At 44.0% G+C, this 23,941-nt stretch overlaps 1 protein-coding gene across 1 annotated transcript in view; it reads right to left on the bottom strand.

Annotated features, from left to right (window-relative positions):
* Nucleotides 1-23,941, bottom strand: part of CIDEA (cell death inducing DFFA like effector a) — a 205,567-nt gene that overhangs the window by 117,245 nt on the left and 64,381 nt on the right. Inside the window, exon 2 of the mRNA XM_069219754.1 lies at nt 15,251-15,398. Coding sequence (XP_069075855.1) covers nt 15,251-15,398 — 148 coding nt within the window. The remainder of the gene's footprint in view (nt 1-15,250; nt 15,399-23,941) is intronic.

Here is a 23,941-nt window from a genome sequence, read left to right as displayed (position 1 = left end):
CACTGCAGCCAGACAATTTTAAGGAAGAGCGAGTGCTCTAAGAAGCATGAATACTGCAGCACCAATGTTCTACGCAGTACACCTCCAAGACATCTGTGAGCTCCCTTCACATGGAGAGCCAGCCACTTGTTTACTAGACATTACTGCTAGACCTGCATGACAGAAAAGAGTCACTTGTAGAACAAGTGGCATTGTAACATTCCATCAACTACCGTGAGCACCCTTCTGCCTCCGTTACTAAATAGTGCTTGATAATTTTGATGAAAATATGTGAACCTATAAACGAGCAAATGATGAACAATAAAACGTTATTTAGATTTAACTTCAATTAAGTAGTAATGGTATCTTCATAGCTTCCTACCTCCAGCTCTTTACATAACGCTGAATGATTTATACCTTACATACGTTCATGCTGCAGACCAAACAATTCAGTCAAAAGAAAGTGTGATGCAGCCCACACTCAAGAGGTTTATCTCTACAGAGAGGAAAGTGAAACATTTTAGAGGTATGAGTGGGACTATATACCGAAGCCAGCAAACATGGCGGGCGTGAGCTCTTAGAGCCCCGCGCCACGCTCAGCGAAAACACACTTCCACAGGGGACACAGGGGGATTCAGCGCTCCTCGCGCACTGGGAGGAGACGAGGAAAGCACCGGGACAGGTTTGGCGAGAGGCGGGTCCCGGCGACCCGTGCGGACAGACCGGGCCCTGAGGTCGGGCCACAAGGCGCCGACTGCGCCATAGAGGATCCGGCTGGCGGCACTGGAGACGCGCACCTGAGCTCAGGCGACCCCTGCCCGCCCTGGCCGGTTGTCTGGTGCGGCCTGCGGGGTAGCGGTGGATCCCCCCCTTCCCCGCGATCGGCGATTGGAGAAAAGGGGCGGGGTGGCTCCCTGCGGAGTCCCCGACGCCGGGAACCAAGGAAGATCCGGAGGGCGCCTATGGGGCACATCCCCCCCTCCCTAGCCAAGAGCTAATGCCGTGCACAAGACCGGGCTTGGGGGACCGGTGCAAGGCAACACAACCCAGCAACAGGAAGCAAATATCGGGTCAATGGCTGTGCGGCTGAGTGGAAACATCCTCTGCCTCTCCTTTTGTCTTTGGGTGATCAAGCCACAGGGACACTGACCGGCCAATCCACTGGCGACAGAGCAGCACAACAGAGGTGAGCCCTGTATGAACGCGGGAACCCTTGGGCAGGCCAGTGAAACTTGGAGTGTCCCAATCTTTGCCGCTGTTCGAGGTGACCGAATGGAGAGAAACCCCACGCCCGGGGTTGAGACCACGCGCCCAGGAGTGGCTGGGGCCGCTGGGAGAGGGGGCGTCCTGAACACCAGATGGGCCTAGAAGAATTGACAGACCCAGATCACGCCAGCGTGAAAACTCCCCGACTTACCTGAACTTTCAAGAGGCCACAAAACCCCACAAAACCAAAAGTAGGTGACCTTGAGCCTGGAGGGAGGAACTACCTGACTGGACTTCTCGTGCTGCCGCGGGGAGGCAAGATGTCGCCTCTCGGCAGGCGGGTCCAGCTCCCCTCCACCCGGTGCGGACACCCAACGGACAAAGTCGGCGTTGGAAACAAAGAACCTACGGGCAACCAAACCGAGCAAGACAATACAGAACTGTTCCCTCCCGGGGATATCCCACACAGGACCAACCGCAGTCAAAGCCCTACGACACAGCTTCAAGGGCGACTCCCTCAAATCAGACCTCTCGCTGCGCAGCCCAGAGCCGGAGAAAACAGCATATCCACCCCACACCACCCCAATCAAGGCCGAGCCGCAAAACAGCACGCACAAGGAAGCCAAATGAGTTGAGAACTTTGACTTAAACCCAAACAGTATCCCCACAGGATCTGAATTATGGCAGGAACGGGGCACCTGCGCTCGGGAGCTGGAGCCGGGAAAACACAGGATAACCTAACCCAAGACAGTCAAAAATTAGATGTAGTGCTTGCTGCGGTGGAGCGTATTGGAGACTCACTGGAACGTGCCCACGCGTCACTAGAGGCGAAGATAGATAAGGTGGCAAGTGATCTTGTTTTACTACATGCAGATCACCGTAAACTAGCAGACAAAACCAAGGAGGTGGAAGCCACAGTAAAGGACCTAACCCCTGCGACTGCCCAGCTAAAAGCAGGGATGGAAGATATAAAGACCAGGGTAGTGGAGCTGGAACGACGGGCCGAGGATGCGGAGGGCCGCTCCAGAAGAAACAACATCCGCGTGGTGAACCTGCCAGAGGGATCAGAGGGTCACGATCCGACGGCCTATGCAGAAAGATGGCTACGGGGACTGGTACCCGATGGAGTGCTCACCCCCTTCTTCTCCGTGGAGCATGCCCATCGTATGCCGGCCCGGATGAGACTGCCGGGGAGTGCCCCCCGCCTGTTCATTATCCGTCTTCTCCACAATGTGGACAGAGACACTATTCTGCAATCGATGCGGGCTACATCGCCACCCCGGATAGACGACATGCAGGTCTTGTTATTCCCGGACTACACCATGACGGTGCAAAGAAACCGAGCCTCCTACCACCCCCTAAAACGCAAGTTATGATCACTTGGCCTAACCTACTCCCTGCTGTTCCCGGCCAAGCTTAGAGTTGTCGTTGACAACAAAACACACTTCTTCCCCACTCCGGAGGCCCCCTGGGAATGGCTTGAGTCGTCGGGACTGTCTACTGGCGGCGCGCCGGAGCAGACCGGGCCTGCCCCTCGAGCGAAACGCATTCGAAAAATGAGACCGGAGAAGAAACACCACTCATCCAGAAACAAAAAAATGCGCCCCAGGCCTGGAACAGCTAATCCAAGAGAGAAGAGAAGAGAGGCGATCCACACTGCGGCAACAATGGGTGCATCCCTCCTGGGCTCAGGATCGGACATGGAACTCTCTCAATTGACCAATGATCATCCTCCCACACCGGACATTATATACGAACAGAGCCTCACCGAGGGGCCCCTTGTGACGCCAGCCAACGCAGACGAACTCTTCTAGGTGGTCTCTATATACAGTAAAGGAACTGTACTTCACAGGAAATGCCCAACCAGAAATGTTCATGCAGACGCACCTTAAGAGGAAAGCAAACAATAGACCCGGCTGTGAAACACGTGCATCGGACTCACCAGAGCCGCATGCACACCGATAGAAGCGGCCCCCGCCGCCGTGCACTGCATCCCCTAATGCTCAACTATAAAGAGAGCCCCCCCCAACACTCCCTTCTATTTCATCTTTTCAATTATTCGGAATAGCCAAACAAACTGTCTCAAGATTAGTACTATCCCCTTATATGCTTGACTCTCTCCCACGCTCCTATCAGCGGAGACACATAGTGCATAGCTATACGATTGTAAGTGGTTATTTTTATTGTATTGTTTGGGTAGTGACCTCTTGTTTAACTGCTCTGATGGCATTAGTTACATATTGTTCTTGCCCGTTGGACACCCACTAACTCCTTAATTAATAGTAAGGAATGGAAGACTGACGGGGTGGGGCCAAATGCTGAGGCTGGGCGGGCAGACATGGAAAAATGACCAATACTTACAACATGGCCACATACACAGAAATTACGTGGAATGTAAGAGGCATCCACACCCCCAAACGGCGATATGCTATTTACTCCTATCTTAAAAGGCATTCAATCCAAATAGCATTTCTACAGGAGACGCATTTAGTGAGCCCCGAGGTTCCCAGATTGCGTCAGCGCTGGAGAGGGCAATTGTACGCGACGGGACACACAGCATATGCCAGAGGAGCACTAATTTGGGTCAGAGCGGGCACTCCCTTCGTGGCGGAGGAGCAGATCGTACACATACATGGTAGACTTGTGCTCGTCCGGGGAAGGCTGGCAGGACCCGTGGTTGTGCTGGGTTCTATCTATGCCCCAAACTCAGACCAGACTGCTTTTCTACATAGTTTATCGCAACAACTGGCGAACTGGAGCACCCTTCCCTGGTTACTTGGGGGAGATTTCAACAGCGTACTTGATGTTGAACTTGACCGTTCTTTTTCCCCACTGCCCGCATCACCTGTGGTGACTGCCTCACGCGGCCTAGTAGACTGGTCCCAACAATGGCACTTGGTGGATGTGTGGCGACAGAGACACAGAGAAGACAGGGTCTATTCCTTCTACTCTGCCCCGCACTCCCTACATGTGCGCCTAGACCGTATAATCTGTTCCGCAAGCTTTGTCCCGATCGTGGCGAACTCGGAATACATGGGGAGCACACACTCGGACCACAACCCACTGGTGCTGGGGACCCCCGCGTACGGCGGTCCCCACGTGGAGACTGAGACCAGAGCTACTGGAGGATGCTGCTTTTAGAGCCGTAATCCCAGAATTCTTTGAGCAGAATAAGGGCACGGCCACATCGGGATTGATTGAATGGGATGCATTTAAGGTCTTCATCCAGGGGCACTGCCTGGGGACCCAGTGTAGCATGCGCCGTTCTGTTGAGCGGGACCTGACCCGGATGGAGCGCGCCCTGCTTTGACCAGAAGAAGAAATCGCAAATAACCAAACTGGAAGGTCAGAGCTTTCTGCAATGCGCGCAGAACACTTGTTACTGCTAGAGCGCCTGAGATGCCTAAATTACACAGCACACTCTGCGAAAACCCACTCGTCGGCAGATAAAGCAGGCAAACTCCTGGCCTGGCTAATATATCGAGATACAGAGAGGAAACCGATAACTGAAATCCGTTCACAGTCAGGGGAACTAACATACACGCCCACAGAAATACAAGCTGAATTTGCTAGACACTACAAAGCGCTCTACACCTTTAAGGCGACCCCTGGAAATGACTCAGCACTGAATTTCTTGCTGAAGTGACGCTTCCACACCTAGAACACGACCAGGCCGGGGCACTTGAGGCACCCCTCGACCTGAAGGAGATCGGGACTAGCATCAGGGAACTTGCATCCGGTAAAACACCAGGTCCGGATGGGCTACCAGTAGACTGTTACAAAGCCTTCGCTTCACAACTGGCACCCAAACTACTTCAGGCATACATGACAGCGGAACAGGAGGGTCACCTATCGGCTACGCAGAGAGAGGCACTGCTGGTCTCCCTTCCCAAGCCTGGGAGAGACCCAGCAGACATGGGCTCATATAGGCCACTGGCAATGCTAAATACGGACTCCAAACTTTTGGCAAAAGTACTGGCAATACGACTTGCCCCAAACGTGCCAGAACTAATACACCCCAACCAAAACGGGTTTGTACCGGCCAGAGACACCTCCCACAATATCAGAAGACTATTCCTGGTAATGCAATATGCTAGGCGTGACTGGCCACGGGCGGGATGTCTCGTCCTTGATCTGGAAAAAGCCTTCGACTCCCTGGAATGGCACTACCTGTTCAGGGTGCTGCAACACTTCGGCATGGGACCATCCTTTATTCGCCTAGTGAAATTATTGTACACCAAACCTCAGATCAGTGTGAGGCTAGGGCAGGAAATATCGGAACCAATCCAAGTGTGCAGAGGCACAAGACAGAGTTGCCCCCTCTCACCACTATTATTCTCATTTGCTATGGAGCCCCAAGCCGCTGCCCAGCGTGGGGAGGAGGATAACTGGGGAATCCCCCTAGGAGACGGCTTACCCATAGTGTCACTATACGCCGACGACCTTTTGCTATATTTCAAAGATATTACGCAGATCCAGCCAGCTGTCTGTTCACTCCTGGAGCGCTTCGCGACGATATCCGGCCTTATGGTGAACTGGTCTAAGTCATGCCTCTTCCCATTCGACCCGGACCTCCCAGACCCGGGACTTAACCTAGCTGGGAACCTTGCCCCATGGCAACCAAGCACATTCAGACATCTAGGCATCCGAGTAAACCACAGCGAGGAGGATACATTTGATGGTAACCTTGTAAAAGCGGTGTCCTCAATCAGGTCTCAAATGACGTTCTGGAGGACACTGCCGCTATTGGTTGCGGGCAGGATAGCACTCCTTAAAATGGTGGTTCTTCCGCGTCTCCTTTACTTCTTTTCTAATCTCCCATATTATGTACCTCCCAGATTCTTCAGGGCGCTCGAGACGGGATTTAGGGAGTTTATCTGGAGCGGCGGCCGCTGCAGGGTTGCCCTGAAGAGGCTGTACCTGCCGCCCGACAAGGGCAGACTGGCGGTCCCCAACATGGAACACTACTATCTGGCAGCCCAACTCCAATGGGTGGCCAGATGGCTAGCAGACGCACAGCTTAGGGACACAGCATCAGAGAAGAAACCATGGCCACTCCAGCAGATACAACTTATGTTCCACCCACTTACGCACACACAGGCACCACGGCAACTGTACCTCAAAATAGCCCGCAAATGTTTCTGCAGATCGCTCTACCTCACAAGATCGGTCATCCCATTTGCACCCGCGCTGGCACTGTCGGGCACACCAAGGGGACCCAAGGTCACATCAGACTCAGAGTTGCACACATGGCACGAAACAGAATTATATAAATACAAGGTAGGGACTGGGAGATTATTGGTCCAGTGCACGGTCTTCCAAACTAAACCTGTAATATCGAAAAAGGGGTACACTGTTCCATAAGCGAGAGGGAAACGAGAAAACTAATCAAATAAGAAATTGGCGAATCTAAACTGAGTATTCTTAGGAGGGCCCTCAAGCACCCACTAGGGTGACAGGTATCATCATCGGGCTCACTCCTCGCCAGACTGGTGCTGCAATGCCTGGCGGGCCTCCCAGCATTCTGGGTGGCACTCAACCATTGTAAATTCGCTAGCAACGAGGGTCTGGGAACAAAACTGAGTAAGGAAAGGAGAGTGTAGAATACAACAGAAAAATCTTAAAATTAGCTCTGAACCTGAGCCATTATTTTAATGTGATAGAAATTGGGTTCAGGCCAAGATTAAAAACAATAAATATAAGAGTGTTTACTGGAAATAATGTACCGTCACACTCTATATTTCAGGGAAGGTAGTTAGCCTAATCCTGCATGGTCAACATGTTTCGCGTCTGTAGTTGGTCACAAAGTGATCCAGTGACGCTTCTTCAGGACCCACACAAAAAAACTATTGATTATTAAACTACTTCTCCTATGTGTCAATAATAAATTAAGTGCATATCAAGTCACTTACAGTGTAGAAGACAGAATATGTCTAAGTCAATTGGTCAGTACAGTCGCCCTGCATGTAATCAAAAAGACACGGTACAATTAGTGCCAGTGATCAAACGCAGAAAAAGACACAATTACAAATTATTATAGTGACAACCACCCTAACCCGTGTGTAAAAAATATATAGATATCAAGGTATTGCAATGCTTACCATCCCATGTTAGAGATTGGGCTCCCTAGGTCTGCGCTAGCATCAACCAAGGAGAACAAACTGAATGGAGATAATAATGATATGTAATGATGTGAAACCACATAGTAATACATAATACTGAACAAGTCTAAGAATGCCTGTCTGACTTCTATTGTTAAATATGGTATGAGACACACTTGTGCAAAGAGATGTGTGTCTTCACATTTCTAGAATTTGGTAAAATGACGTTGATATGGAAAAGAGAAAGTATTCAAATGTGCTTGGTAGCAATGTCTCTAACCTAGAGAATGTAGATGTTGTAGACTGAACAGTTATCTTCAAAATAGGTTGCTTAGTCAATAAATAAAAGTCATACTGTCATCAAACATATATAGCAGACACACACGTATTATATCTTAGCCCTTAATGACCTATTTACGTGGATGATTTGTGCTAAGATTGTCCCTGGAGGGCCTCATGTATGTATCACATATCCATTCTTGCTTCAAAAGATGAAAAAAACATGAAAAAACACGGTGTCCAGCAAAGTGCGGCAAGATCTAAGCTGAATCAAGGTGGTCGCCCAATTGAATTAAAGACACCATGCAAACGATGAATCAAACAGCGTGAGGGATAGGTAATACCTTATGCTAAACACACCACCACACATATCGCCGTAGTCCCGTGCTTACTTGGTTTTATCCTTGATTCATCGGGAAAACCTACCCCCCTGCCGCGCGCCTGTAGACGGCGTGTCAAGGCGGTAGGGGGTTATTTAAGCTCACGCTGTCTAGCGTGAGCAACCCGGAACAAACCGGCCGGTTGTTCCGGGTACTAGAAATCAAAAAAGGACTCGTATCTCGGCGGCCATCTTGGGGAATCATAAAGATGTCGAGTGGTTGTCGCATATAGCTAATCCTGTCTGGACTTCAAAGACAGGTTACTATAGCGGCCATGTTTAATCAACAAAAACCGGAATAACACAAGAATATCCAGTCCATGTAAAGGGGCTGGAATGACACGGTAACCAGAGACACCTTCTCATTATAATTAAATAACAAAAAAGTCAAAAATAATTTAGTAATGAAAATATTCATATCGTAATAGATAGAGGGGGAAGGAGGAGAAATCATCCATGTTGAAGCTAAGATATATATATATATATATACACCTAACGCCTGATCTGTAGGAATCTCTTAACTGGTAATGCTTATGGTGCTTTGCAAGAAAGTCTAGACAAACTAGTGACTGTCACTCTGTCTAAGTTTAACGTAATGTCCTTGGAATATGATTTAGGGTGTTAATAAATTCCAAGGTATATCATCGTTCAATCCTTCATTATGGGTTTTTAATCGGAACACCCATCTCTGTTCAGTCTTAAATAGATAGTTAGGGTTATTGTTGTCACATCTTGGTACTTGTAGTACTATCCACCACATATCGTCGGGGCCATGTTTCGCCTCCAAAAAATGGGCACTCAGCTTTGTGGTGATGCGGGAGCATCTGATATTGCTCCGGTGTTCATTAATACGTAATTTTACTGGACGAGTAGTCATTCCGATGTAAATTAAGTTACAGGGACAGGAAATCAGGTAGATACATTGTCGTGTATTACAATTAGTGTGTTTGTTTAAATGCCAAATCCCGAAATGTTTAAGGTCAATGCTGTTTAAGCGTTTGGTAAGGGGACAGACATTACATGTGCCACAGGGGTGATGACCCATCACTGGAGGTAGATTCCATAATGTCGTTTGTTTTTGTGTCTCGTTGGGCATGCGAGGGCGAGTATGAACAAGTAGGTCTCGTACGTTAGTTGACCTTTTGAAAGCAAAGAGGGGTTTTGGGATTCCCGTACCACCACTCTGTAGTATGTTCCATCGTTTGTTAATTAATTTTTTGATGGTATTTGACAATGGAGTAAAGGTCGAGACACATGTCAAACGTGTTTCAGGATTTTTAAGTGTTGGAGATAACAGAGCCTCCCTATGGTTGTTGCGGGCTCTTTTATACGCAGAATTGATAATCTTGTCAGGATAGTGTCGGTCCTGTAATTTATGTTTCAAATCACGGGATTGGATATCAAAGGTTTGAGTAGTGCTGCAATTCCGTCGTAACCTCAAAAATTGCCCAAATGGAAGATTGTCCCTCAATGCTTTAGGGTGATGACTATCGTATACCAGTAAACTGTTACGATCAGTGCTCTTATGAAAGGTAGTGGTGGTAAGTACACCATTGTCAATTTTGATCACCAAGTCCAAGAATGATACTTGTGTGAGAGATGAGTGGGCAGTAAATCTCAGGAAGGGATCCAGAGAATTAATCCAAATGGTAAATTTGTCAATTTCATCATAAGGGCCATTCCAAATAATGAGAATATCATCAATGTACCTCTTCCATAAAGAAATCTTGTTATGGAATGGATTGGATGTTTGTAATATAAAGAGTTTTTCAAAATTATACATATACAAACATGCCAGACTAGGGGCAAAAGTACTTCCCATTGAGGTCCCTTGAATTTGATGAAATAAAGAATTTTCAAATTGGAAGAAGTTGTTTTTCATTGCAAGAGTGGCACACTGCATAATAAAATGGACAGGAGTAGAAGATGTCCATGTGCTGGCAAGTAGGGCAGATTCCACTACTTGTAAGGTCGAATCTTGTGGGACGTTTGTGTATAGAGCTTCCACGTCAAGTGTAATGAGAGCTTTTGCTTCATTGGATAAGTTAATGTTCTCAATCAGGTTAAGAACATGGGTCGTATCCTTCAAAAAAGTGCTTGATTCTTTTACCAGTGGTTGAAGAAAGAAGTCACAGAATACTGAGAGGGGCTCTAAAACAGATCCAATGCCGGATACAATCGGTCACCCAGGATTTGGCATTTAAACAAACACACTAATTGTAATACACGACAATGTATCTACCTGATTTCCTGTCCCTGTAACTTAATTTACATCGGAATGACTACTCGTCCAGTAAAATTACGTATTAATGAACACCGGAGCAATATCAGATGCTCCCGCATCACCACAAAGCTGAGTGCCCATTTTTTGGAGGCGAAACATGGCCCCGACGATATGTGGTGGATAGTACAACAAGTACCAAGATGTGACAACAATAACCCTAACTATCTATTTAAGACTGAACAGAGATGGGTGTTCCGATTAAAAACCCATAATGAAGGATTGAACGATGATATACCTTGGAATTTATTAACACCCTAAATCATATTCCAAGGACATTACGTTAAACTTAGACAGAGTGACAGTCACTAGTTTGTCTAGACTTTCTTGCAAAGCACCATAAGCATTACCAGTTAAGAGATTCCTACAGATCAGGCGTTAGGTATATATATATATATATATATATATCTTAGCTTCAACATGGATGATTTCTCCTCCTTCCCCCTCTATCTATTACGATATGAATATTTTCATTACTAAATTATTTTTGACTTTTTTGTTATTTAATTATAATGAGAAGGTGTCTCTGGTTACCGTGTCATTCCAGCCCCATTACATGGACTGGATATTCTTGTGTTATTCCGGTTTTTGTTGATTAAACATGGCCGCTATAGTAACCTGTCTTTGAAGTCCAGACAGGATTAGCTATATGCGACAACCACTCGACATCTTTATGATTCCCCAAGATGGCCGCCGAGATACGAGTCCTTTTTCGATTTCTAGTACCCGGAACAACCGGCCGGTTTGTTCCGGGTTGCTCACGCTAGACAGCGTGAGCTTAAATAACCCCCTACCGCCTTGACACGCCGTCTACAGGCGCGCGGCAGGGGGGTAGGTTTTCCCGATGAATCAAGGATAAAACCAAGTAAGCACGGGACTACGGCGATATGTGTGGTGGTGTGTTTAGCATAAGGTATTACCTATCCCTCACGCTGTTTGATTCATCGTTTGCATGGTGTCTTTAATTCAATTGGGCGACCACCTTGATTCAGCTTAGATCTTGCCGCACTTTGCTGGACACCGTGTTTTTTCATGTTTTTTTCATCTTTTGAAGCAAGAATGGATATGTGATACATACATGAGGCCCTCCAGGGACAATCTTAGCACAAATCATCCACGTAAATAGGTCATTAAGGGCTAAGATATAATACGTGTGTGTCTGCTATATATGTTTGATGACAGTATGACTTTTATTTATTGACTAAGCAACCTATTTTGAAGATAACTGTTCAGTCTACAACATCTACATTCTCTAGGTTAGAGACATTGCTACCAAGCACATTTGAATACTTTCTCTTTTCCATATCAACGTCATTTTACCAAATTCTAGAAATGTGAAGACACACATCTCTTTGCACAAGTGTGTCTCATACCATATTTAACAATAGAAGTCAGACAGGCATTCTTAGACTTGTTCAGTATTATGTATTACTATGTGGTTTCACATCATTACATATCATTATTATCTCCATTCAGTTTGTTCTCCTTGGTTGATGCTAGCGCAGACCTAGGGAGCCCAATCTCTAACATGGGATGGTAAGCATTGCAATACCTTGATATCTATATATTTTTTACACACGGGTTAGGGTGGTTGTCACTATAATAATTTGTAATTGTGTCTTTTTCTGCGTTTGATCACTGGCACTAATTGTACCGTGTCTTTTTGATTACATGCAGGGCGACTGTACTGACCAATTGACTTAGACATATTCTGTCTTCTACACTGTAAGTGACTTGATATGCACTTAATTTATTATTGACACATAGGAGAAGTAGTTTAATAATCAATAGTTTTTTTGTGTGGGTCCTGAAGAAGCGTCACTGGATCACTTTGTGACCAACTACAGACGCGAAACATGTTGACCATGCAGGATTAGGCTAACTACCTTCCCTGAAATATAGAGTGTGACGGTACATTATTTCCAGTAAACACTCTTATATTTATTGTTTTTAATCTTGGCCTGAACCCAATTTCTATCACATTAAAATAATGGCTCAGGTTCAGAGCTAATTTTAAGATTTTTCTGTTGTATTCTACACTCTCCTTTCCTTACTCAGTTTTGTTCCCTGACCCTCGTTGCTAGCGAATTTACAATGGTTGAGTGCCACCCAGAATGCTGGGAGGCCCGCCAGGCATTGCAGCACCAGTCTGGCGAGGAGTGAGCCCGATGATGATACCTGTCACCCTAGTGGGTGCTTGAGGGCCCTCCTAAGAATACTCAGTATAGATTCGCCAATTTCTTATTTGATTAGTTTTCTCGTTTCCCTCTCGCTTATGGAACAGTGTACCCCTTTTTCGATATTACGAAACAGAATTATACACACTGGGAGACCTGTATGAGGAAACCCAACTACTTCCGTTTGCTAGGCTTCAGGAAATGGGACTCCCACCTGGCCAATTTCTATTGCACTGCTCCTTGATGGGGGCGCTGGGATCCGGGTGGGGGGGGATATCACAACAGCCCCACCTACCCACTTGCTGGTCCAGTACCTGCAGGTGGTGGGCAACATCTGGTTAGCTGGCTGGCAGACGCCTTGAGAAACCAGGCAACCCCTGAAAACAGTGTGCTGCGGGTGGCATGGGAGACGGACACCGGAGGCACGATCGCGGAGGCAAGATGGAAGGCTGCCCTCTCGGGCCACCTTAACATACCACATAATTCCCGATTCCGTCTAATCCAATACTACAAAGTGAACAGAGCCTACCTCACACCAGCCCGCGTGAACAGATACTTTAATCGACAAGACGCGGCCTGCCCCCGATGTCACAAAACCGGAGCGGACCTGCTACATATGATATGGTCCTGCCCTAGCCTGGGGGCCTACTGGAGGGCGGTAACTGACAACTTATCTACATACACAACACTACAGATACCCTTTACGTGGGAGACATGTATCCTAGGACTGTTCCCCAGGGACAAACAACACAGAGCAGAGACGCTTCACAGATTTAGGACTCATTGTGGCGAAAAGATTGGTGACCCGTAGGTGGAAATCGCCAGACCCCCCCACTGGTGCAGGTATGGAGGCGCTCGCTCGAGGTGTGGGTGGGGGCGGAGGGATCAGCACTGAGACGAGAGGAGATCCAGGGGCTGCGACAATTCCCAATCTCAGAACGCTGGGAGGGACTCTTGCTACATCAACATGGCACGGGGGTACACCCGGTGGAGGAGGGACTAGCCTAACACAGACGAGTAACGATAGACTGCGAAAACACACCACACAAGGGGATCGAACGCGGGAACCAACTAGACACATCATGGCACTATGGGGAGGGGAAACCACATGCATCTAACTAGATTGCTGACCCATTCCTCTTTACTAGTAAGCCAACCTGTTGTAACTGACACCCACCCCGACACGGAAATAGTCACATTCAAAGCGATCACATAACCACCTGACCCCGGTTAAACTAGATAAGATTCATAGTGTCTGTCCTCTCAAAGAGTACTACAATTAAACAATTATGATTGGAAAATGTTACACTAATAAACGCCAGCAAGTGCTGTGCCGACCCAACAGACACTATACATACAAACGTCCACTTAAGCTATGACTAAACAACAATAGCACAGCACACCTGGGATAAAAAGCCATACAGGATGAAAAATTAATAACTAAACAGTGGTTGTAAAGAACACCCGAAAAATTGCACACTTAAACTGTATAAGTACATTGCATTAATGTTTCTCCAATGTACCAACTACCTTTTGGAATTACAACTAATATACTGTAAAATATGCTAGCTTGGAGCAATTGTCAAAATAAGTAACAATGTAAAATTCATAAAATGCCAATAAACAGATTTATGAAAAAAAATGAGTGGGACTACATACCTAAAAAAATGGGGGGGTGGAACAGAGGGGGGGGGGTGTAGCTAAATATATTAAAAATCCACTTCCAAGAAAAATCAGGGAAGACAAAGGGGGAAGGTGACTGGTCAAAACTGGTGAAATTTGAGATACTTAACTGGTGTTAGTATTAGCGTGAAGCTCTAAAAAGAGACTTTTAGAATTTTTTGATGCATCGTCAATCTTCTGAAATTGCCAGATTGCATACTGATAATGTGTGGGGATTAGAATTAAGTATTTGACCCCACACTCGACAAACTGAATGCCATGGTAAATTTGATTTCATCTGCAAGGAACAGCTCAGCTAGATGAAAATAGGGAACGGGCTGGAAGACCCCTAGCAGTCAATAAATCCCCAAGGTGAAGAACTACATTTTCCAATGGCATAGGCACTCGATTTTCACCCTATCTGAATGCATGCTAATATCTACAAACATAATAATTACCCTATTAGGCTCTAGGATCCTTCCTGCTGGGGTATCAGATTATGTCTCAGTCACTATCCAACCAGCTCTTACCATAATAGTGTCTTCAGAAATCATAATATAACACTAGCCTCTTCTGTTAAAAAGAGTACACATCCTTGTAATCCAATTCTGGACTACAGAAATGTGGAAAACTTAAGGACAACTACTTTTCATACAAACTGTGCCACAAAACGTAATATTAACAGACTGTATCTGATGTCACTTTTTCTCTTTTGTCAATAGATGAGAACCCTCTGAGAACAGGAACATGTAGCGTAGACAACCCATTGTGCAAATTGGGCAGTAGTCACAAACCAAAAATAATACAGCACCCACGAGAGCAAAGTTTAAAGGTAAACAAAAAATGTCAACAATTTTCTTCTGCAAGATTAATAACTTTTTAGATGAACTCACTTCTATGTAAAATGGAAAGTGCTATGCTTACTTTTTGCTTTAAACATTTTTAGGAGTGCTTGAATGCACTCAATTATGTGACACAAAATCTCACTGTTTATATCTGCTTCAGAGTTTCTGCGGTTACTAATCCAGTGTAACATAGTAGCCTCTACCAACTTTCTCTTGGACATAGACCCACAAAAAGAAAGACACTTTAATACAATGAAGCTGGCCCTCTAAATAAAAGGGCCTATGTAAATTTGCATGGCGTTGTTTTAAACACCAATGGTGTTCATTGTTTTATGCAGTACCTTGTCAATCAGTTCTTTTAGACTACCTGCCACAACTCCCTTACGATTGCTGCCATCACGGTTAGACACTCGATACGGTCGTTGTGGAGAAGGGAGCTCTAGAAATAAAACTCGTTTGGTCAGCAATGAGCCCACCGAGGTAACAGATCTGCAAAGATAAGGTAAACAACAAATCATTTCATTAATATTTTTTAAGATAGGACTTGCAATCATATACAGGGAGTGCAGAATTATTAGGCAAATGAGTATTTTGACCACATCATCCTCTTTATGCATGTTGTCTTACTCCAAGCTGTATAGGCTCGAAAGCCTACTACCAATTAAGCATATTAGGTGATGTGCATCTCTGTAATGAGAAGGGGTGTGGTCTAATGACATCAACACCCTATATCAGGTGTGCATAATTATTAGGCAACTTCCTTTCCTTTGGCAAAATGGGTCAAAAGAAGGACTTGACAGGCTCAGAAAAGTCAAAAATAGTGAGATATCTTGCAGAGGGATGCAGCACTCTTAAAATTGCAAAGCTTCTGAAGCGTGATCATCGAACAATCAAGCGTTTCATTCAAAATAGTCAACAGGGTCGCAAGAAGCGTGTGGAAAAACCAAGGCGCAAAATAACTGCCCATGAACTGAGAAAAGTCAAGCGTGCAGCTGCCACGATGCCACTTGCCACCAGTTTGGCCATATTTCAGAGCTGCAACATCACTGGAGTGCCCAAAAGCACAAGGTGTGCAATACTCAGAGACATGGCCAAGGTAAGAAAGGCTGAAAGACGACCACCACTGAACAAGACACACAAGCTGAAACGTCAAGACTGGGCCAAGAAATATCTCAAGACTGATTTTTCTAAGGTTTTATGGACTGATGAAATGAGAGTGAGTCTTGATGGGCCAGATGGATGGGCCCGTGGCTGGATTGGTAAAGGGCAGAGAGCTCCAGTCCGACTCAGACGCCAGCAAGGTGGAGGTGGAGTACTGGTTTGGGCTGGTATCATCAAAGATGAGCTTGTGGGGCCTTTTCGGGTTGAGGATGGAGTCAAGCTCAACTCCCAGTCCTACTGCCAGTTCCTGGAAGACACCTTCTTCAAGCAGTGGTACAGGAAGAAGTCTGCATCCTTCAAGAAAAACATGATTTACATGCAGGACAATGCTCCATCACACGCGTCCAAGTACTCCACAGCGTGGCTGGCAAGAAAGGGTATAAAAGAAGGAAATCTAATGACATGGCCTCCTTGTTCACCTGATCTGAACCCCATTGAGAACCTGTGGTCCATCATCAAATGTGAGATTTAAAAGGAGGGAAAACAGTACACCTCTCTGAACAGTGTCTGGGAGGCTGTGGTTGCTGCTGCACGCAATGTTGATGGTGAACAGATCAAAACACTCACAGAATCCATGGATGGCAGGCTTTTGAGTGTCCTTGCAAAGAAAGGTGGCTATATTGGTCACTGATTTGTTTTTGTTTTGTTTTTGAATGTCAGAAATGTATATTTGTGAATGTTGAGATGTTATATTGGTTTCACTGGTAATAAATAATAATTGAAATGGGTATATATTTGTTTTTTGCTAAGTTGCCTAATAATTATGCACAGTAATAGCCACCTGCACACACAGATATCCCCCTAACATAGCTAAAACTAAAAACAAACTAAAAACTACTTCCAAAAATATTCAGCTTTGATATTAATGAGTTTTTTGGGTTCATTGAGAACATGGTTGTTGTTCAATAATAAAATTAATCCTCCAAAATACAACTTGCCTAATAATTCTGCACTCCCTGTATGCCCCTTAGATTCTTATGGTATTAAACAAAGGGAGTATCTCACTCCTCTGGATACAAATCTCAGGAGGTGTTTGGTGAAATAGAGATATCTATGGTTGAGATTTAATAGCTGCACTTGTATACCACTGAATTGTTTCATAACCAATGTGTGGGGTGCGGTCCAAAGAAAACACCACATAAAGCAAGTTTGTCATCATCACATCAGCCCTGTGACACCAACAAGGCTAAAAGAAGAAAGCGAGTAATTCATCTATGTAATTTAGTTCTTAATGTAGAATAAACAGCACAACCCCATGGCTGGTAACCGAAGAAGAACCAACATACCTATTACTGAAGCAAAAAGCCAGGGGCCTTTTAACCAGAACTTGTATGATGTACCCACTGCTGATGCACCCTATGTTCCTAACCAGAAGTGTAATTCAAATAAAAGTTTATTGTCTCAACAAAAATGTCATATATCTGAAAATATACACACAATTGTATTTAAACATTATAAAATGTAAAACATTTATGCAGGGTACATGCATTAAGTCCCTAAAAAGGACAAAGCAACACTTAAAATGTAAGTGAAACAAACATATTATAAAGGACATACAGTTCTGTGAAAACAGTTATGGACTGCTGTGTTCCCTATACACTTAACTGTTTGATATTATCCACACAAAAAAAATCTGTTTCTCTACAACAAGAGTGCCATTTTATTTATAATAAAAAAATATGAAAACGTCACAGCAGAAATTAATGCCAACGGAATGCGGTGACAACAAATTGCATTTTACCTAACAGCTTTATTTGAACTTTTATTGTGATGGAATATTAGATAAATTGTTACACGTAAAATGTAGGTGTTTAAGAACCTTTAGTCAATATTTACACTAAGGGACTGATTTAGATTTTGGCGGATGGATTACTCCGTTACAACAGAAAGGATATCCGGTCCGCCGAAACCTAAATCCCATTGGAAACAATGGGGTTTAGATTTCGACAGACAGTATATCCGTCACCATTGTGAGAGAGTAAACCCTCTGCAGAAATCTATATCAGGCCCTAACTGTCTGACTCTTGGCAATGGGGATGGTATATCCAGGTCAGGGAAAGCACATTTTTTTGTTTTGCAAACGCCAGTAATGACAGAAAAACTGAAGTTCTGATGAGAAATCAGTAGCTAAAAAAACACAGTTATGCCCTTATTGTAAGGAGGGATAGGTCACTGGTCTAAGCTTCACAAAGTCATTGTGGTAAGATCTGGGTGGAGAGCGTAAAGTGCATTCACAGATCTGTTTGCTGCGGGGCACTCCTTGTTTCAGAGTTAAACATGGTATGCAAGGGATCTCGGCACAAAAATATGACGGTAAACCTGACGTCATCACATCTGCAAAGGAAACATAGTAAGCCATCTGACGAAGTTGGGACAATTTATATCTGACAAAAATCAAGGTTGCAGCAGCAAGAAAAATGTTAGTCTGCCAAATTTGGAGATTGCTTCACTTTTAGAACTGTCAGCCCAACCTTCACTGAGACAACAGTGTGAGGAGGAGGTGGAATGCAATAAGTTAAACGAGATGTTCCTGACCGGGAAGTATAGTGACAGCCACACCATATAATTTCAAAAAGGTACTGCAGATCAGCATTCTACAGGTGTACAGCATGGCTGACGACAACAGTGCTTGTCAAATAGGACCGTTTGCAGTGACAGGCACATCATATAGTTTAAAGTAGCAGTTTTTAACAAGTTGCTCATGGTGTACCTTTAGTAGTCTTTCACAGTAAGGGGAAAAGCACACCACATTAGTGCTTGTCAAGAGGAACAGTCACAGACCAAAATTACTGCTTGTTAAAAAGATCGGTGTCTGCATATGAAAAAAGCAACACCCTTTTTCCTTTAGTTGACACTGGAAGTTAGTGGGTTAAAACGGTTTTGTCACTGGAGCATACCATCAACCTGAAGATTGAGATGGTACAGTAAGGACCATGCTGAATGTGACACCATTACCATTCTCTCTGAGCCACCCAGAGTTACTTACCATAAGATGGAACAAACAGAAAAAAAGTATTTTAGAAATACGCAACTGTGAATTTAGGATCAGGAAGGAAAATGACATTATTAAGATACATTGTTGGGGCAGAAGGGCAGGAGGTTTTAAAGAACTTATCTGTCTAGAACCTGAAACGGCCTATGGTCTGAATGTGTATGATAGAGCTGTGAGAAAACATAATTTGTGTTATCTGCCAAGTGTAGGCACAACTCTCATAAGATACTAATTCGGAAGGAGAGCACAGGAAGGTGGGTGAATCAGTGAAAGATAATTTCATTTTTCTCAGGAAATGGGGTGAGGGTGCCACATGCTCCCATGGAGCATTAACAAATGAGTACATAAGAGATAAATTTCTCCTTCACTGCAAATAAGCAAAGCAGTTGTTGAAGAAGGATGGACCTCCATTACCAGAAGTCATCTTGGTCGCAAAAAGGATTTACCATATGCGGACTTAAACTAAGGAAAAGTAATATGAAGGAAATGAGTTTGAGTGCTTTTACATCAATGAGTGACGGAGGAAAAGAGTTAATGCTTCACATGTGGGCACTTTGGTCATATGGCAAATAATAAAGATTTGCCTTCCACAAAAGCGACTTACACTAAATGTAGGAGAAAGCACAACTTTTTTAAAACCTTGCCAGAGCAGTATGCAAGGGAGGAAAGTAAGAGGTGACAGAGGTCTGTGAAGACATTTTCCTACAACGGAGGAAAAGAGGAGCAATCCGAGTAATTGTGTAGTTGTGGAAGGGAAAGATCCAGAATGATGTTTGATACGTATTACTGTGGTCTGTAATTTCACAAGATTTTTTTAACAACTTCTACAAAGGCAAGTATTTCTTCCTTAGATATAAAACCTGGAGGTCACTGACAGACAGTCAATCAATATGAATGGTTATTTCCTGGCAGTGTTGGAATTTAAAAGGAAAGATTATAGCAGGTGAAGTTTATGTTTCAAATTATGGATGGCCTCATCAGAAGCAACTGGGGGGATTGCTTGACACTACTGCTCACCAAAAAGTACAAGTTAATTTGATGAAAGAGGAATGCATGGAGTTTGAGAAGCATTATCCTGAGGAGTTCAAGACAGCAGTTAGGATGTCTTCAAACATATTTACATAGCATACAAAAGTAAAGAGAGTGGCTATTCCTGTAGTCTCTAAAGCCTTTGAGAGTGTATCTTGCGGTCAAAATAGAATTGAAGAGATTATGCAAGGAGGGAAGGATTGTATCAGTGGAAGCCACAGAGTGATTAACCCCTATATTGTAACTAAAAAGGCCAGTAGAGAGATTTGGTTGTGTGAGCTTTAACAGTGCTGAATAAAGAAGTAGTAGTGGACAAACAACCCCTTCCAAATATTTTGGAATTTATGCTACCACCAGATTTGCCAGCATGAAGAGTCATAACATTTAAGGGCATTCATAACTTCTACAGAGACTTATAAGTTTCTCAGAAGGCCAAGTCAGCTAGTTTTTGCATGTTAGCTAATTCAGAGAGCAAGGAGGTCTATACTAAGAGTTTGATTTTTTCAGGGTGATGAATTAATGTATGGTAACACATGGCAGGAATAGAACACCATGGTTGTCAAGGTTCTGAAAACTTTTAAACAGCATGGTCTAATACGGAGAGAGGCAAATGCATGTTTGGAAAAGAGGAAATTTGCTATTTACAAAACAATACTCTATTGCCAAAAACAGAAGTTGGAAGAGCATATAATAAACAAGAGCTAATCTCATTTCTAGGCATGGTGGAGTTCATCAGCCGGTTTACTGAGAAACTGTCAGAAAAAAACTGTTCACATGAGAGCATGGGGATGACAAGTGTGATATCAAAAGGAGCATGGAGATGACAAGTGTGAGGGAGAATTTCGGTTGACAAAAGAAACCTCAGAGAAGATGCTGAACCTACCAGCTTTAAGTCCAGAAAGAGAGACAGTTGTACTCACTGATGCCAGTGCCAAAGGCTGGGTGCGGCTTTGACAAAGAAGTCTGAGGAAGGAGATCTACAGTTTTGACTTAGAAATATGTGGAAAGAGAAATAACCTTGTGCTTGAAAGTGCTTGAGAGGGTCTGAACTGAATTACTCAGTTATTAAGAAGGAAGATATGGCTGTAAATTGGGATGTCAAGTTCCAAAACGTTCTCGTTCTGTGGGTTGAGAAATTCAGTGTGCTGCCAGACCACAAACAATTGAAGGAAATCTATGGGGAAAAAGGCTTAAATGTAGTCAGTGCAGGAATAAAAAAAGAGGGTTATCAGACTGCAAGATTATACATTTAAGGTTGAATACATTTGAGGTGTAAAAACAAAACGATGGTCTATTTCAGTGGTTCCCAATCTTTTGACTTCTGTGGACCCCCACTTTATCAATACCGGAATCCAGGGACCCCCACAGAATCATTATTGGAGTCCAGGAAGCACCCAAATGAGTCATTACTAAAAGCTGGGGACCTAATCTGTTAATAATATTTTCTCAGCAGTCATGAACCCCCTGAGGAGGCTCTGAGGATCCCCAGGAGCCCCCGTACCACAAGTTGGGACCCACTGGTCCATCTAGTTTGGTTCCAGGGGAGGCAGATAAATTGGGAGAAGAGGATTAGTGGCTGATGGAAAATGTGCATGTTACCACCAATTATCACCAGTTGACCTATTTCAAAAAAAGGAACAGGGAAGGAAATTGGACAGTACACGGACATACATGTTAGGCTGATTAACGAAAGAATGTGACAACAAAAAAGAGACGTGCTCTATTTAAGCCTTTTTGGATTGTATAGGAGGATTGGTGTTTCAATTTAGAAGTAGAAAGGGTCATTAGAGATGGTGTAGAAGGTAAAAACAGTAAATCTCAAAACGTATTACCACCCAAGTATGTGACAAAATAAATCAGAGTGAGAGTAATTGTTACTGTAAGGATAAGCACCACTGTGGGAAATGTTGAATGGTCAGAAATGATCAAGATCCTTGAGGGTCATCATAGTTTTCAAAACTGCACTGACAACAGCAGATGGAAAGATATGAGACTTGAGTATGGCATGAGTTAGTCCAGCACATCTTAAGAAGTGTTGGATAAGATAGCATTTCTAAAGTTTAGGCTCCATCCAAGATTATGATGTGGTTATGCACTGTTAATGACTGGGTGATGGGGAAGAGGTTATCAAGGTGGTGTCATATTTTAAAGGATCGTGTATGGAGAACATTCAGTAGTTCAGCATATATTTAGACCTGCATATTTTCAGGATTAAGTATATAAACATCAAGAGTTCCACGTTTCTTCAGTTCTGGGAGACACGAAACAAACTCCCTGTATTCTACTTATCTCTGCCTGCATTTTTCATTTATATGCATCTTTATGTTTTTTTTATATAGGGTCCTGTCAGTTCCGCTTTTGAACATTCTTTGCTTGCGTTTATGAGCACTGCAATTTCATTCTACAGCCTTAGCTTTCTGATTTTGATTCGGCGAACATCAATCTTATATGACCCAAACAGTTTTATTCTTGACATTTTTCAGGAGATGTGTGGTGTCTTGAACACCTTTCTTGAAGCTTCATTCTAGACCCACATTACTAGCAGTAGGGAGACGATCCGGATGATCATCCTGCAGCCACTGCCTGTGAATGGGGTCCCTAAAAATAAAATTCTTAAAACGTACCTACACTCTCTGTGGTGGTGATCTTTACAGGCAATAACTCCAAAGCAAGAAAAGAAAATGACATAGATGGCACAGCCCACAGTAGAGATAGGCAGAGAACACGGCATCTATATTGGATACTCAATACACAAGCTTCCACTGTCTAAGACAATGCACAGAAAGTTCTCAAAGTGACTTAGACCATTCATAAAGCAGATCCTAGAACACAGAGTCACTACACAACACCCTTGTACCCATTCAAAGCCACTTTGATGCTGTAACGCAATATGATCAGATGCTCATTTACTGTGATGCACTCAGCTCTCACTTTGGAATCCAATTCACCATGTTAGCTACCCGGTTTAAAGGCAACTTTGGCCTATGAATTACTTCTCTAGTGAGAGCAGACAATGTTTCTTCCCTGCCCAACTCAGTGCATGGGCATTAAATGCACAAATATTTAGACTCTAGCTAGGTTTTGCACCAGAAATCTGAGAATATTCTCCTATTATTTAATGACAAAAATAATCATTGCCCAGAGGATTACAGAGTCATGAAATCAGACACCAATCAGTACCCTATACCATGGTTTTAGCATTCTGACAAGAGTCAGCTTTCACAAATGTGCATCATTGGAATAAGCCTTTAAACAATCGATGGACAAGAGCGATGTCTCCAACTAGTGTAAACAGAGCTGCCACCTCAATTATGCTTTTCTTCTACAGAGTCCCCTTCAGTTTTCCTGACAATATGAAGCCAGCAAGGGCGTGTGTGCAGCTAGAAGGGAATCAACGTCTTTCACAGGTCAAAAAATGTAAAGCAGTGGCTATGGTGTATGCTGCGCGAAATAACTAACTGCCCCTTCTGAACACCAGCTTTTTTGCTCTTGCACCAACAAAGGTCACCAAAGATGAAAATGTTTCAAATCCTAAATTAATGCATTGCAACCTAGACACTGCCCTTGTAGACCTTTCTCCCTTTTCGAAAGGGAATTCTGCCTGTATCTACACACCCAATATTTAATAACGCTGGTAAAGGAGTAAACAAACAATCTTTAGACACTTTTGCATGTTGGTGAGTAGAGGCCACTTCAGCCTGCGATGGAATATAAAGTAAGTGCTGCACTTAATCCAACTTAGGCCTGTGTCATTCATCACACTGCATCCAAAGCACAAAGGTTTTTCAAATTAGAGAAATGTTACTACAACAGTTAACAAAATATTCATTCTGTCTCTAAATTATTCCAT

Source organism: Pleurodeles waltl, chromosome 2_2, assembly GCF_031143425.1.
Source record: "Pleurodeles waltl isolate 20211129_DDA chromosome 2_2, aPleWal1.hap1.20221129, whole genome shotgun sequence".
NCBI lineage: Eukaryota > Metazoa > Chordata > Amphibia > Caudata > Salamandridae > Pleurodeles > Pleurodeles waltl.
This window is presented reverse-complemented; position numbering and strand designations above follow the sequence as displayed.